At 45.7% G+C, this 16386-nt stretch overlaps 1 protein-coding gene across 6 annotated transcripts in view; it reads right to left on the bottom strand.

Moving 5' to 3' along the window:
- Positions 1–16386, bottom strand: part of PHF14 (PHD finger protein 14) — a 469633-nt gene that overhangs the window by 275509 nt on the left and 177738 nt on the right. For 5 of the 6 annotated variants that reach the window (XR_010177576.1, XM_063921311.1, XM_063921313.1 and 2 more), the window contains one exon: positions 1059–1202. Coding sequence is in view for 5 of the 6 variants with exons in the window: in XM_063921311.1 (XP_063777381.1) it covers positions 1059–1202 (144 nt within the window). In the remaining variant the exon portion in view is untranslated. The remainder of the gene's footprint in view (positions 1–1058; positions 1203–16386) is intronic. The other variant, XM_063921312.1, reaches the window with a different exon arrangement.

The raw sequence follows: 16386 nt of genomic DNA, 5'->3' as shown, positions 1-16386 counted from the left end.
TTGTTATTATAGATATGGAAGCTGTCAACTTGAAAGCTATTGTCTTTTTACATCAATATTCACTGTGAACTACCCACTCTGTGTTACAAAATGATAGTTCATTGAAAATATTTATATTTTTACTGTGAAAACCCAGGAAACAATCTTACGCAAGAAACTGATGCATTTTATTTTGATGAAAATTCAGATACTCATGTACGTAGACTTATTAGAGGTCCCCATCGATGCTAAATTGGTTACGACATGGTAGTTGGGGGTGGGGGGTGGGGGGGTCTGAGTTGGAGAGATCTCTCTTGAGGTCACACGCACAGCTGCCTAGTGCATAGGAAACTGGCCATGGAGGCTTGCACTCTAATGGGCAGGCTGACTCTGCTTCCAAGTAAAGCTCTCAAATTACACCATGCTCATTGCAGAGTACTTTTATTGCTTAATGGGCTCAAGGAGGCATTCCCTTTAGACAACACGGCTTGTTTAATAAAATGCTCTATTACGTGTTAAATACAGAACGCATAAGGCAATATATAGCAAAGCAAAATAAAACACTGGGAGAGCACAGTCACAGGCCTGCTTTAAAGATAAACCATAAGACATATAAACATCAGAAAACTAAACGATGATGCACAAACTTATACAGAATCCTAACAAATAAAATGCTCAATTTACCAAACAAATTTTATTACATTTTTGTTATTTTTTGTTTTCATGAAATTTTCTACATCAATGAAAATCACACAACCAAGCAGCTGCCGAGACAGTATTTAGGAAACACGCTAAAATTCCATTAGATCAGAACATTTAGAAGATAAACAATTTTTTTTTTTTTTTTCATGGTATCAACTATGAGAATCTTGTGCAGGTTTCGTGCACTGTAAACAAAAAACATTGTGCATCCGTATTGTACAACATCTAACGGTAGCATGCCAAAACGGGCAACAACAATGCGGTACATCTGCAGGGCAGCGATATTACAGGATCAGCAACCCTGTGTCAGTACAGCGTTACCAAGAGTAACCAAGCTTGGGACTAGCTTTAGTAAATGTGCAAAGTGTTCACATTACCGACAAAAGATCACTCCGCTGAGTGTGTTCGGGCTGGTGCTCGGGCTGCCTCGTGGAATCTGCAGGTAGTTTCTCCTTCTTGACCTCTTCGGAGTCCTCAAGGTGTAACTGTGAACTTTTTCGTCTTCCTCTAAAACAATTCTTCTGGGGAAAAGTGGAAAAAGAAATTAAAAACCAAATGTTAAAAAATATATCTATATATATATATATCTATATATATATATATATATCTATATATCTATATATATATATAAAAACATACAAAAGTAATAAAATAAAACCACAACAAACGACGATAAACCATAAAAAAAGAAAAGAAAAAAAAAAGTTCGACATAAAAAGTAAGCAGGTGAATTTTTTGTTTTGTTCATATATCTATTATGCTTTGTGAAAAGTTGCAACCGAGTCCTACTGTATTTTAAACCAGGAACACGAGCTCAAAAGCACTTCGAAAATTGCTAACGATTTGATTTTAAAGATCCAAATATCTGATTTTAACTTAATCCCAGTGACCTTTCATGTCTTTGTACAAATGAACCCTCTTGATCTATAAAGCTTGTTGATAACTGACCCTTCCTATCCTAAATTCATTATCACAAAACCCATTACAGACACTGTGTCCTCTTTGTAAGATGCTCCTCAAGGTTTATCTCAGAGGGAAGGAAAGGAGAAAAAAAAAAGAAAAAAAAAAGTTAAAGATCAAATCAATGAGGCCAGGAATAGAGTCAACATGCATCACAAGTTACAATCTGCACTTAAAGACCTGAGAGGCAGCCGGATGAGAGCTGAACATTGGCGGAATCAGGACACGAGCAAACGTGTCTGGATTATTGGTATTTTCGAAAAGGTGTCGATTAAGGCGCAGGAAAAAATTTAAGAGGGATCTCACAATGCACAGTAATACTTACAGTTGTACAGACCAGAGAAAAGAAAAATAATATTTCAATTATCCACTTGGTGCAAGGGCAGGTTCTCAGCATGCTGGTATCGGAGCTTTAAAAAGCTTTTAAAAAGAAAACTTGCTCTAAGGACAGCCAAGGGGACATTTATGAAAAGTGCTTGACAGGTAAAGTCATTTTCAAAGCTGCTGTAAAAAAACAACTGTGGGAATAAGATGGGTTGCTACGGGTTACAATGACTCCGTTTTCAAAGATGTAACCTGGATGAGTTTTGAGTGTTGCATAAAACAAGGGGCAGTGAATGATTCACGGACAACGGAGGCGATCGTCTATAGGGGTGTGTAGCCATTATTTCAGCCGATCTCATAGAAATATACGTTATGGTAAGAACTTACCGTTGATAACGGTATTTCTCCTAAGTCCACAGGTTCCACAGGATAACAATGGGATATGATGGAGCGTCGGCGGATTGGCACCAATCGATCAAAAGCTTTCTGGCCTCCCAGCATGCAACGGGCCCATCCATATATCCCTGCCCCCTGGCTCAGGCAAATCAGTTGTATTCCAAAGCAGAAGGCAGGAGCATCATGTAGAACCCTAATCAGGCGAGAAGAACACACATGTACACACTTCCGTACAAGAAGGAAGAGGTTAGTGAGTAAAAAGGATCCTCAAATCAGGTGCGTCAGGGTGGGATCCCTGTTGAACCTGTGGACTTAGGAGAAATACCGTTATCAACGGTAAGTACTTACCATAACGTATATTTCTCCGGCAGGGTCCACAGGTTATCCACAGGATAACAATGGGATTTCCCAAAGCAGTTTAGTGGTGGGGACGCTCCTGATGCATAGGAGAATTGTTCGCCCGAGTTCAGCATTGTGAGAGGCAAAGGTATCCAAGGCATAATGTCTTATTGAATGTGTAAACGGAAGACCATATGGCTGCCTTACATACTCGTTCTATTTAGGCATCACATTGTGCTGCCCAAAAAGGACCTACCTTACGGGTAGAATGAACATAGACATTAGCCAGAATAGGGAGATCAGGTTAGAGAATATGCTTCTGAAATAGTCATCTGAAGATATCTTGCCAGCAACGGGTGGTATTCATGTAACTGGCGGTCGGGAGACCGACAGTCACATGACCTCCTCCAGCATCCCGACCCTGACTATCCCGATGGTCGGCATGCCGACCAACAGGGACTATTTCTACTCGTGGGTGTCCACGACACCCATAGAGTGGGAATAGAACCCGTGGCGACCGCAGGTCGCCACCGAGCCCGCAGCGTGGAGAACGCAGCGAGCCCGCAAGGGGCTTGCCGCACTCGCCCCTCCCCGCCGGGATCCCGAAGTCGGTATGCTGCCGGGATCCCGGCGTCAGTATGCTGACCGGTGGCTTCCTGACCGCCGGTCAGCCATACTACACCCCCAGCAACTGCTGGCCATCCTATCTTGTGAAATCCAAAGAGAATTAAGAGAGAGTCTCTTTTCCTGATGGCACTGGTATTATCCACGTAGATCCCTTATACAAGGATCACGTCTAGTGAGGCATCTCCCACAGCGAGGCCCGGAACCTGAAAAACCGGGACAACAATTTCCTTGTTAAGGTAGAACTTAGTCACCACCTTGAAAAAATACCCAGATCTAATTCTGAGAGATGGTTTATGTGGATAAAAAGATCAGAAATGGGTAACAACATGACTATGCCCCTAAGTCTGATATTCCTCTAGCTGACACCGTTAGTCAGTAGAAACAAATTTATGATCCATTTTAACAAATGGTTCAAAATGGGCAACTTGAAGGGCTTTCAAGACTAACACAAGTCCCACTGCACCGTAGGAAGAACAATCAGAGACTGAATGCGTCGCATGACCTGGAAAACTGTACGCACATCCTGTAAGTTGATTTAGTTTTGGAACCTTACAGTCAATGCCGACCCTTGCTTTTCCAAGGAAGCCATCTTCAAAGCTTTATTAATTCGTGTCCGAAAATATGCCAAGACCCCAGAACTCTGAAAAGATCTAGGATCCAACTCACTGCAAGCTTGAACATAGGCTTGCCATATTTGTCGATAAAGGTGAGCTAAGGAAGGTTTCCTTGCTCTGAACTCTGTTTAAATCACCTGTTGCAAATATCCTATTACCTTCAGGATAAATGTTTCAAGGCCATGCTATCAAAGGCAGTAGATCCAGATGTCTGTGATAACAAGGACCCTGCGTCAGTAGGTCTGGACGTTAGGGAAGAAAAGGAGTATCCATTGCCATTCTCTGCTGGTTTTCCTGTTTAGCCTTCTCACCACCCTGGGCAATAGAGTGATTGGAGAAACATATAAACCAGAAGAAAGTCTCAATTCACCGATAAGACATCCACAAAGATCACTCTGGTATCCATTGTTCTTGACCCCTATGTGAGCACTTTGTTGTTCCGAAAAAAACTCCATGAGATATATCTCTGGCAAACACCTCTAATTTACCGAAATCCAGAACCCTCCGGGTGTAGAGCCCATTCATTTCCCTGAATGGTGTGTCAACTTGAGAAAAGTCCGCTTCCCCATATAGGGCTCCCGGAATGAAAATAGCGGACACGGTTGAATGATGAAGTTCTGCCCATCTTTGTATGTGCTCTTTTTAATCACTTTTCGGCTGCGAGTTCCTTCCTAATGTTGAGGTACGCGCATAGTCCGCCCGGCACTGGACTGGTTTTCCTCAAAGACTCTCCTGTGCCTACACCGGTGTCCTATATGTGGCCCAAGGTTCCAACCTTTAACGGCATACAACGTACTTCTTTGGGAACACAACCTTCCTGACACTGTTCCTCAGTGTTAGAATTTTCCCAATCTGATATCGAAAGGATTTCCCTTTGTCCAGTTGGGATGCCTGTTTCCACCAGTCTGGAGACCTTCTTACTTTTATCGTAAGTACCATTCCGTTTCCATTATGTGATGCAGTCCATAATTACCTATAGCACCTTGTATTCCCCGGTGGTTCCTCCTAGTATCAACCCGGCGAACACTGCCCCTCCTCCACGATCCAAATGAGATTGGGCACATTTAGTATGGTGTGACTGTAGATTCTATTTGGTAACATTCAGACGTTGCAGAAACCTCGAGTGGAATTGTGCATACTTCACTCTGTTGATGTAGATACCATCAAACCCATCATCCGCCTTGTTGCGTGAATGGATCCGTTAAACTGTGCAACAAAAACTTGTATCCTAGACTACACCCTGGATATTTTGTTGCAAGGTAAAAATTACTTCCTGCAGACCTGACCCAGTACAGCCCCAAAGTGAATCATCCAATGTGACGAAACTGGAGACACTTCTGGCCCATTATTGAGTCACTTGTGCCTCTGCATACAGGTTATTGTCTGTTGCAGAAGACGTAAGAGCAATCTCTGCGTGCCAGGATTAAAGAATGTCTAGGTATGAGAAATATCTTAACCCCTGCTAGCGGAGATAAGATGTGCTCAGCTTTATATTCTTGTTAAACACTCAGGCTAACCCCAAGGGTAAGGCCTAAAACTAAAAATGCTGTTGGAAGATAGCAAACCCTTAAATAACATTGATGGACAGTGATATAGAACATGAAGGTAAGCATCCTGTAGATCCAGGTGTAGCCGTAATCCCCTGGCTCTATGCCAAGCATAAGGAACATAACGATTGCAGTGCAACCTAGGTTCCAAACGTATTTGTTCAGCATTTTAAGATTAAGCATAGGCCAAAACGACCCATTTGGCTTCTGAATTTACCAGGTTGGAGTAAAAACATTGTCCTTGTTTGCAAGAGGAATTATGACTATTCCTGCTGAAGCCATTTCTGAACTGCTTCTTGCAAGCCTTGTCCTTCGTCTCTACCCGAGACGGTTGTGAAGGTGAAATCATACCTAGTACTGTGTCAGAACTGTATGGCTGAAGAAATCGGCCCCCCCCAGCCTGGGGTCCCCAGGCAGAGGCCAATACCATGCGATTGATGGTTTATTTTAATAAAGCACATGTCCAGATGGTCTCACATTCGAGTACCAACCAGGCTCAACACTGTTTACTTTCCAAACTCAGATGAGATTGGGCCTATCAGTGTGGTGTAGCTGTAGATCCCATGGCAGCCCCATGCCTTATTAGTCTTCCTAGAAACCAAAACAAGGGTCCGAAAGCGGAACTTTAAATTTTAAACTGTATGTGGAAGAAGTTGACCTTTTTGGAGTCTGCTTCTGACTCCAGAATATCTGTTTATTCTTTACCAAACTTTCCAGAAATGACAACGATTCAAAACCTTTCCTAAATTCTGAATCGGCTCCCAAATTCCAGCTAAAACTGCTCTGCGAGCAGATATGATTGGGGATAATGCCCTGGAGGAAACAATGCCAAAATCTATTGGTGCTTCTCCAGGATCATTGCACTATATGAGAATTTTGCCATCATCGAAAAGATTCTCCTTCAATTGCATTAGCCCAGGAAACCACTGTCCTTGTCATTTAAGCCAAAACCAAGGCATAGCCCTATGACTGCCCTAGACAGGGAAAGCAAATATAAAAGTAGATCACTTGCATAACTACTTTAGGAGCCACCTCTCTTTAAACATTCCCAACTGGAAGAAGATAATTAGAATTACATTTTTTTAGGATTCTAACATTTTATTGGGCATAGCCCAAACCTCTTCCCTGATTTCTGTCACCTGATCTGACTCTGGACACTCAGGTTTTAGGATGTTTAAATACAGGTGCCTAGGTTTTTAGCCAGGCTACCTCAATGCTTTATTTAACTCAGCTATATTCCAGCTGAGACCTACCTCTTCTTTGTATAATGAAGCAGAATAAATTGGACTTTTATCTTCCGATTTTTTTCAACAACGTGTAGCCTGTGAATGTGAAGATATTACTTACCATTGCTCTGAGAAGCTGCTGCTGGGAGTGATACACCACAGGTGGATCTGCATGTAAGGGCTATACCTGGTACAGGATTCTGAAGAAATTATCCATTCAGCTTATTGGATAAAATGTGTGCAAAAATAGCCCAAGGTGGATACATTTGTACCTGAATCAGCCTTACATTTCTGCTGAAGCTAAAATACTATGCACAGCAACCATCCTTAACCAGCTCATGAGAGGGCAAAACAGCTTTTTAAACCAAATATAATATGAGTGTTCTCACCTTTGCCACTCTTATACATAATAATCAGCACTTCCACAGTATACTACACAATTTTGTGACTGTAATCTTTAAATGATTTTATTCATCCGACCCTCCATGCATCAGCACTGAGGATCTGCAAGACAAACTTAAGACAAATAACAGGATTTTGATACCTACCGGTAAATCCTTTTCTACTAGTCCGTAGAGGATGCTGGGGTCCACTTCATGACCATGGGGTATAGATGGTTCCGCAGGAGCCATGGGCACTCTTAAGACTTTTCAATGGGTGTGAACTGGCTCCTCCCTCTATGCCCCTCCTCCAGACCTCAGTTATAGGAATTGTGCCCAGGGAGACGGACATTTCGAGGAAAGGATTTACTTTAATACTAATGGTGAGATACATACCAGCTCACACCTCAACCATGCCGCACAACATGGCATTTAACATAACACACGCCAACAGACATGAACCAATTACAGCAAACATGCTGAAACTAATAAAACACAACATGTGTAACTCTAATAAACAAAACTGCAGGTAAAGTACGCACTGGAACGGGCGCCCAGCATCCTCTACGGACTAGGAGAAAAGGATTTACCGGTAGGTATCAAAATCCTGTTTCTCATACGTTCTAGAGCAGCAGTGGCCAACCAGTGGCTCTTTATTTAAATGTGGCTCCCAACACTGTAAATCATGTGACCACAACAGATACAGAAATTGCTACACTCCAGCCAGACATGCAGCAGCACTACAGGGACTGAAAATTGAAGGAGCCAGATACTAGAGGTGAGACACCCACTGGCAAACAGAGAACACATTAGGGGTTGCAGCAATGGCACGACTTGGTGGTCTGAACCTCTGGAAGAGAGGCCAATTGTTTTTGGAAGAACACCGACAAGGCCGAAATCTGGACCTTGATTGACCCCATTCGGAGGCCCGCCTCCACACCAGCCACCAGAAAATGGAGAAAACGTCCCAACTGAAACTTTTCCGTAGAAGCCTTCTTGGATTCACACCAAGACACACATGTTCTCCAAATACGGTGGTAATGTTTCGACGTTACTCCTTTCCTGGCCTGAATAAGGGTGGGGATGACTTCCTTGGGAATACCCTTACGGGCTAGGATCCGGCACTCAACAGCCATGCCGTCAAACATAGCCGCGGTAAGTCTTGATACACGGACGGCCCCTGCTGCAGCAGGTCCTCGCGAAGAGGAAGAGGCAGAGGATCTTCTATGAGCAACTCCTGAAGATCTGGGTACCAAGCCCTCCTTGGCAAGTCTGGGGCAATGAAGATTGCTCAAACTCTTGTTCTCCTTATGATCCTGAGCACCTTTGGGATTAGCGGAAGTGGAGGGAAGACATACATCGACCGGAACACCCACTGGGCCACTATAGCGCATCCACTGCTATTGCTTGAGGGTCTCTCGACCTGGAACAATATTTCTGAAGCTTCTTGTTGAGACGAGATGCCATCATGACTACTTGAGGAACTCCCCAAAGATTTGTCACCTCTGCGAAGACTGTCTTGGTGGAGGCCCCACTCTCCTGGATGGAGATCGTGTCTGCTGAGGAAGTCTGCTTCCCAGTTGTCTAATCCCGGAATGAAAATTGCCGACAGAGCCTTTACATGTCTTTCTGCCCAGAGGAGGATTTTCGTCACCTCTGCCTTTGCTGCTCTGCTTTTCGTTCCGCCCTGCCTATGTACGCGACTGCTGTTACATTGTCCGACTGGATCTGCACGGAATGATCTTGAAGATGATGTACCACTTGTTGAAGGCCGTTGTAAATGGCTCTCAATTCCAGCACGTTTATGTGAAGGCAGGCTTCCTGACTTGACCATTTTCCTTGGAAGCTTTCCCCCTGAGTGACAGCTCCCCAGCCTCGGAGACTTGCATCCGTGGTTACCAGGACCCAGTCCTGAATCCCGAACCTGCGTCCCTCTAGTAGGTGAGAACTGTGTAGCGAAATCCTGGCTTTTGATGACAGGATTATCTTCCGGTGCATGTGTAGGTGGGATCCCGACCACTTGTCCAACAGGTCCCACTGGAATACCCTGGCATGGAACCTGCCAAACTGTATGGCCTCGTAGGCCGCCACCATCTTCCCTAACACTTCCCGAATGCACTGATGGATCGACACACTCGATGGTTTCAATATCTGTTTTACCATTTTCTGGATTTTCAGAGCCTTTTCCACCGGAAGAAATACTCTCTGAACTTCTGTGTCCAGAATCATCCCGAGAAAAGACAATCTTGTCGTCGGTTCCAACTGTGACTTTGGATAATTTATGATCCAACCGTGTTGTTGGAGTATTGACAGGGAGAGTGTGATGTTTTGTAACAACTGCTTCCCGGATCTCGCCTTTATCAGGAGATCGTCTAGATAAGGAATTATATTGACTCCTTTTTGACGCAGGAGAACCATCATCTCCGCCATCACCTTGGTGAACACCCTCGGTGCCGTGGAGAGACCGAAAGGTAACGTCTGGAATTGGTAATGGCAATCCTGAACCGCGAATCTCAGATAAGCCTGGTGAGGAGGATAAATGAGAACATGCAGGTAAGCATCTTTTATGTCTACAGACACCATGTAGTCCCCCTCCTCCAGACTGGAAATCACTGCCCTCAGTGATTCCATTTTGAACTTGAATCGTTTCAAGTAGAGATTCAGATTTTTCAGGTTTAGGATTGATCTGACCGAGCCGCCTGGCTTCGGAACTACAAAAAGGCTTGAATAAAACCCCTCCCCTTGTTGTGACAAAGGTACCAGGACTATGACCTGATCCTGACATAATTTTTGGATTGCCGCTGTTACTGCTTCCCTTTCTGGAAGAGAAGCTGGCAAGGTCTATCTGAAAAATCTGCATGGGGGAACGTCTTAAAACTCCAGCTTGTATCCCTGGGACACTATTTGCAACACCCAGGGATCCAGGCAAGACAGAATCCAACCTTGGCTTAACAGTTTGAGACGTGCCCCCACCCGAGCGTCCTCCCGTAAAGGCCAGCGCCATGCTGAAGATTTGGCAGAAGTAGGGGTAGACTTCTGCTCCTGGGAACCTGAAGCTGCTGTGGACTTCTTTCCCTTTCCCCTTCCCCTACCCGCAAAGAAGGGGGAACCTCTCGCTTATTTGTATTTATTGGGCCGAAAGGACTGCATGTGCGGGTGATATGTCTTTTTTGCCGGTGCAGGCGGCAAAAATGTCGACTTACCTGCGGTAGCCACCGAGACTAACGCATCCAGTCCATCCCCAAATAAGGCCTCACCTTTATATGGGAGAGCCTCCATATTTCTTTTGGAATCTGCATCCGCGTTCCACTGGCGAATTCACAACGCCCGCCGAGCTGATACTGCCATGGTAGCGGCTTGTGAACTCAAGAGTCCAATATCTTTCATCGCTTCTAGCATGTATGCGGCAGCGTCTTTGATATTCCCTAACTTAAGGAGTATCTCATCTTTATCAATCATGTAAATTTCTGATGACACGCTATCTGACCATTTTTCAATAGCGCGACTCACCCACGCGCAAGCAATTGTGGGCCTGAGCAGCGTACCATTGGCAACATAAATGGATTTCAATGTAGTTTCCATCTTTCGGTCTGCCGGCTCTTTTAGTGAAGCCGTGCCAGGTGTAGGGAGATATTACCTTCTTTGTCAACCTGGACAGTGCACTGTCTAACACAGGGGGTGACTCCCATTTTTTCTTGTCCTCCACCAAGAAAGGATAAGCTATCTGAATTCTCTCGGGAATACGAAATTTCTTTTCGGGATTCACCCACATCCCTTCAAAGAGTGTATTAAGCTCGTTGGAAGGAGGGAAAGTGACCTTAGATTTCTTTTCTTTATAGAAATAAGCCTTCTCCTGAGGTACAGGAGTGGCTTCCGTGACTTCCAGAACTTCCCTTATAGCCACAATCATATATTGTATATTTTTTGCCAATTTATGATCTATTTCTCTGGAGTCACTATCGTCGACACAAGAATCAGTGTCCGTGTCGGTCTCGGTATTCACAATATTCGCAAATGGTCTCTTATGTGACCCAGAGGGGTCACCTGCGGATTGAAGAACAGAGCCCTGAAAAATCACATCCTCCACAGATTTTCTCCAGCACTCAGCATGAGATTCAGACTTATCTAATCTCCTATTGATATGCATACTATCACGCATTTCTTTCACCCATGCAGGCTCTTGGTGAGCCGGCAGCGCCACCACATTACACTTCTGTGTCCCTATAATGGTTTCCTCCAGGGAGGAACTCCCTGCCTCTGACATGTCCTACACACGTGTACAACCCACACACAGACACACTGGGACTTATAGGGGACAGACCCACAGTAAAATCTGTCAGAGGGACACAGTTTAGGAGCAGCCAGTTCACAACCCCAGCGACCAGTATCTAATGCCTGTGAACACAAAATGCCCACTGACATGCAGTGCTTTTTACACAGTAAAACACACTTATAAGCACCAAATTCGCTTGTGCCCCCTCCTGTTTTACACCCTGATAATTGTAGTCAGAAGTGGGAGGAGGACCAGCGATGTCCCTGCAGCCTGAGGAGAGAGAAAATGGCACTGAGCAGTGTGCTGGCTGCCTGAGGAAGAAGCTCCGCCCTTTTTACCTCAGAAACTTTTCAGAATATTTATATTGGCGGGGGTAGGGCTGTGCCTGAGCATCTTATGCCCCCTTTTTGCCAGTTTATAGAGGTGTTTTTGCTGCCCAGGGCGCCCCACCCTCCCACCCGCGCCCTGCAGTGCCTGTGTGTGTGGGCAGCAATGCCGCGCTGCGCTCCTGCCAGCCGCGCTGTACCTCAGCCGTCACTTTTCTTGATAGAAGATCTGTCTTCTTCTACTCACCTGTCTTCTGACTTCTGGCTCTGTGAGGGGGGTGACGGCGTGCTGTGGGAGTGAGCATCTAGACACGGCTAGCGTTCAGTACCCTTCAGGAGCTAATGGTGTCCTGTCAGCCAGAAGCAGAGCCATGAAACTTCAGGAAGTTGGTTCCTACTTCTGCCCCCTCAGTTCCACGAAGCAGGGAGACTGTTGCCAGCAGTTCTCCCTGAAAACAAAAAAACCTAACATAAGTCTTTTCAGAGAAGCTCAGTAGAGCTCCTCAGAGTGCATCCAGTCGACCTGGGCACATTTCTAAAACTGAGGTCTGGAGGAGGGGCATAGAGGGCGGAGCCAGTTCACACCCATTGAAAAGTCTTGAGTGCCCATGGCTCCTGCGGAACCGTCTATACCCCATGGTTATGAAGTGGACCCCAGCAGCCTCTAGGACGTATGAGAAAGTAAAGTCAGCCTAATACTAGCAGACAGTCACATGTTCATACATTAGTATAATAAGCAATACGAGTACATCATCAACTACAAATAACACTTTATGTAGGAGAACACATTTACTGAATCATGTTTAAACAGATCTAACGTATTCAGACGCAATGTGAAAGAAACCACAGTAATGGTATACAGACTCATATGCAATAGACACTTTAACTATTCGTACTCAAAAGGTAGATAGAGACTTAGTGCTGTATTACCCGTACTCCGTAGAGTGGGATACAGGGAGACTCACCCTGCTTCCAAGATCGATCATACGTTAACGAATGCTGAGTGGATCCAGACGCTAGTAGTGTACACTGCCGCTTCCTGAACCCAGTGATCACAGACGCACCGGTCACACAGCCGTCTATGCTGCGACCGGATCCCCTCATGGTAGCGCTTAGTGAACACAGACACTCCGGTCACACAGCTGCCTCTGCTGCTACCGGATCCTTGTGGTAGTGCTCAGCGAACACATATGCACCGGTCACACAGCCGCCTATGCTGCGACCTGGCCTCCTCAGGGTAGCGCTTAGTGAACACAGACCCACCGGTCATGCAGCCGCCTATGCTGCGACCGGGTCCCCTCAACTCCTTGTGATGGATAGTAGCGTCTTAGACGGAAGCGAGGAAACAGTTCATGGCGAGAGACTCGGCGGAAACTGGTCATGAACCGGGGGGAGGGGCGACCAGGAGAGCGTCTGACTCCCCCTGCTGACATCAACCCTGGGAATCACGGCCTCATGCTATTCCTGGAGCCTATGATCCCTAAGACCTAGCGCTGGAGCACCCGTGGTGGCGGCGCGTCAGCTACTGTTTGGTAGTCTCCTCCCAAAACTGTGCGGCTGTGTCCGCATTCCATGCATGCCAAGCGGAACCGATGTCTTACCTTCTCCCCGTGCTCCGGCCACAGCATGGTAACGTCTGATGGACCTGCTAGTATATCCGACACAGACGCCGGCGAAACAGCACTGTACTCATGGGTAAGCGTTGTCGCGACCCGGCGGAGAGTTGTTGGAGTGACTCTTTCCAATATGCATATAAGACGCTGTTTAGAAAGATCACTCAAAAAATAGTAAGACTCTAAAAATAAAATAAGGAAGCTTGGGGCTGCTAAAAAGACAGCAGCCCTGTGACCATGGTCCGGCTCCTGCAAAAAACTGATTTGCCTGAGCCAGGGGGCGAGGATATATGGACGGGCCCGTTGCATGCTGGGAGGCCAGAAAGCTTTTGATCGATTGGTGCCAATCCGCTGACGCTCATCATATCCCATTGTTATCCTGTGGATAACCTGTAGACCCTGCCAGAGAAACATACTGTAGGATGGGACGGCAGATATGGACCACTTGGCCCATCTAGTCTGCCCTAAATACTTGTACATACACAAGGGTTAGTTTTTGTAAGGAGCCAATTAACCTACCAGTATGTTTGTGGATTGTCTGAGGAAACCCACACAAATGCGGGGAGAATATACAAACTCCACACAGTGTGGGCCATGGTGGGAATGGAACCCATGACTTCAGTGCTGTGAGGCAGTAATGCTAGCCATTACACTATCCGTACTGCCGTTCTCTGCAAAGAAAGAAGCTTTGTTGCCTGTACTCATGCTGAATAAATGCTGAGAAACTAGAGCTGTGTGCAGAACTATTCCTATCCAGAGTTCTACTAAACTTTTTGCTTTAATATGGAATCTGTTCGAAACTGCTCACTGGTTTCTACGGCTGATATCGAACATCACGTTTTGCAGAAGGCAATTTTATCAGCAGAACAAATATAGATGGCAACCATTTACTGATCAACATCTTAACTCAGCAATGAGCCATGTAGTTCGGTGCCTAGAGCTAGCAGAGGCTGTAAGGCAGCGCTTTACCTACAAGGTTTCACAACACACCTTGTTGTTGTTCCATCAGCAAATAAAAAAAAAAAAAGGAGGAAAAATCGCTGAGTTGTGTAGGGTACTGAAACTATGTTCAGCTCTGTAAAGTGACCATCTACAAAATATTCTGGGGGAAAAAAAAAAATTCTAATGGTTTGGGTTTAGGGCACATGCTTACAGGCTAAGCACGCAAGAGATTACTTGGAACTAGTGATTGCACAGGTTCCTAGTTAACTGTTAGGCTGCAGTCTTAAGAATACTGGTTAGGTCTAGAAAAGGGTATGTAGGAGAAAAAATTGGATTTTAATACCTACCGGAAAATCCTTTTCTCTTAGTCCGTAGAGGAAGCTGGGGATGCTTCAAGAATCATGGGGTATAGACGGGATCCGCAGGAGACATGGGCACTTTAAGACTTTAAAAGGGGTGTGAACTGGCTCCTCCCTCTATGCCCCTCCTCCAGACTCCAGTTATAGGAACTGTGCTCAGGGAGACGGACATTTCGAGGAAAAGGATTTTTATTTTTAAATCAAGGTGAGATACGTACCAGCTCACACCTCAAACACGCCGTACAACATGGCATTCAACAACAACGCATGCAACGGCATGACCAACATCAGCCACAGACTGACGGAACTTATCTCAACATGAGTGTAACCACAACCAAAACTGAGAATACAGCGCACTGGGACGGGCGCCCAGCATCCTCTACGGAATAAGCGAAAAGGATTTACCGGTAGGTATTAAAATCCTATTTTGTCATACGTCCTAGAGGATGCTGGGGATGCTTCAAGAACCATGGGGCTTATACCAAAGCTCTAGAACGGGCGGGAGAGTGCGGATGACTCTGCAGCACCGATTGACCAAACAAGAGGTCCTCCTCAGCCAGGGTATCAAACTTGTAAAACTTCGCAAAGGTGTCTGAACCCGACCAAGTAGCAGCTCGGCAAAGCTGTAATGCAGAGACCCCTCGGCAGCCGCCCAGGATGAGCCCACCTTTTTGGTAGAATGGGCTTTCACCGATTTCGGTAACGGCAATCCTGCCGTACAATGAGCCTGCTGAATCGTATTAAAGATCCAGCGTGCAATAGTCTGCTTGGAAGCAGGAGCCCCAATCTTGTTGGGAGCCCACAGGACAAACAGAGCCTCTGTTTTCCTAATCTGCACCGTTCTGGCCACACAGACCATCAAAGCTCTGACCACATCGAAAGACTTTGAATCCGCCAAGGCATCAGTAGCCACTGGCACCACAATAGGCTGGTTTACGTGAAATGATGAAACCACTTTTGGCAGAAATTGCTGACGAGTTCTGAACTCCGCTCTATCAGCATGGAAGATTAAATAGGGGCTTTTGTGAGAAAAAGCCGCCAACTCAGATACCCGCCTTGCAGATGCCAAGGCCAACAACATGACTACTTTCCAAGTAAGGAATTTTAACTCAATAACAAACCAATGAGATTGCAGGAACTGCAACACCACATTAAGATCCCACGGTGCCACAGGAGGCACAAATGGAGGTTAGATGTGCAGCACGCCTTTCACGAAGGTCTGAACTTCTGGAAGGGAGGCCAATTCTTTCTGAAAAAAGATTGACAAGGCCGAAATTTGTACTTTAATAGAGCCTAACTTTAGGCCCGCATCCACACCTGCTTGCAAAAAATGGAGCAAATGCCCCATCTGAAATTCTTCCGTAGGAGCCTTCTTGGATTCACACCAAGACACATATTTCCTCCAAATACGGTGGCAATGCTTCGCCGTTACTTCTTTCCTAGCCTGAAGAAGTGTGGGAATGACTTCACATGGAATACCCTTCCGGGCTAGGATTTGGCCTTCAACCGCCATGCCGTCAAACGCAGCCGCGGTAAGTCTTGATACACGCACGGTCCTTGTTGTAACAGGTCCTCCCATAGAGGAAGAATCCAGGGATCATCTATGAGCAATTCCTGAAGATCCGGATACCAGGCCCTCTTTGGCCAATCTGGAACAATGAGTATCGCCTGAACCCTTTTGCTTCTTATAATCTTTATCACCTTTGGAATGAGTGGAATTGGAGGGAACACATAGACCGACGGAAACACCCACGGTGTCAAAAGGGCTATTGCTTGAGG

The sequence above is a fragment of the Pseudophryne corroboree genome, chromosome 5 (genome assembly GCF_028390025.1).
Source record: "Pseudophryne corroboree isolate aPseCor3 chromosome 5, aPseCor3.hap2, whole genome shotgun sequence".
Lineage (NCBI taxonomy): Eukaryota > Metazoa > Chordata > Amphibia > Anura > Myobatrachidae > Pseudophryne > Pseudophryne corroboree.
Note: the sequence above shows the minus strand (reverse complement) of the source record. Positions and strands in the feature narration are given on the sequence as shown.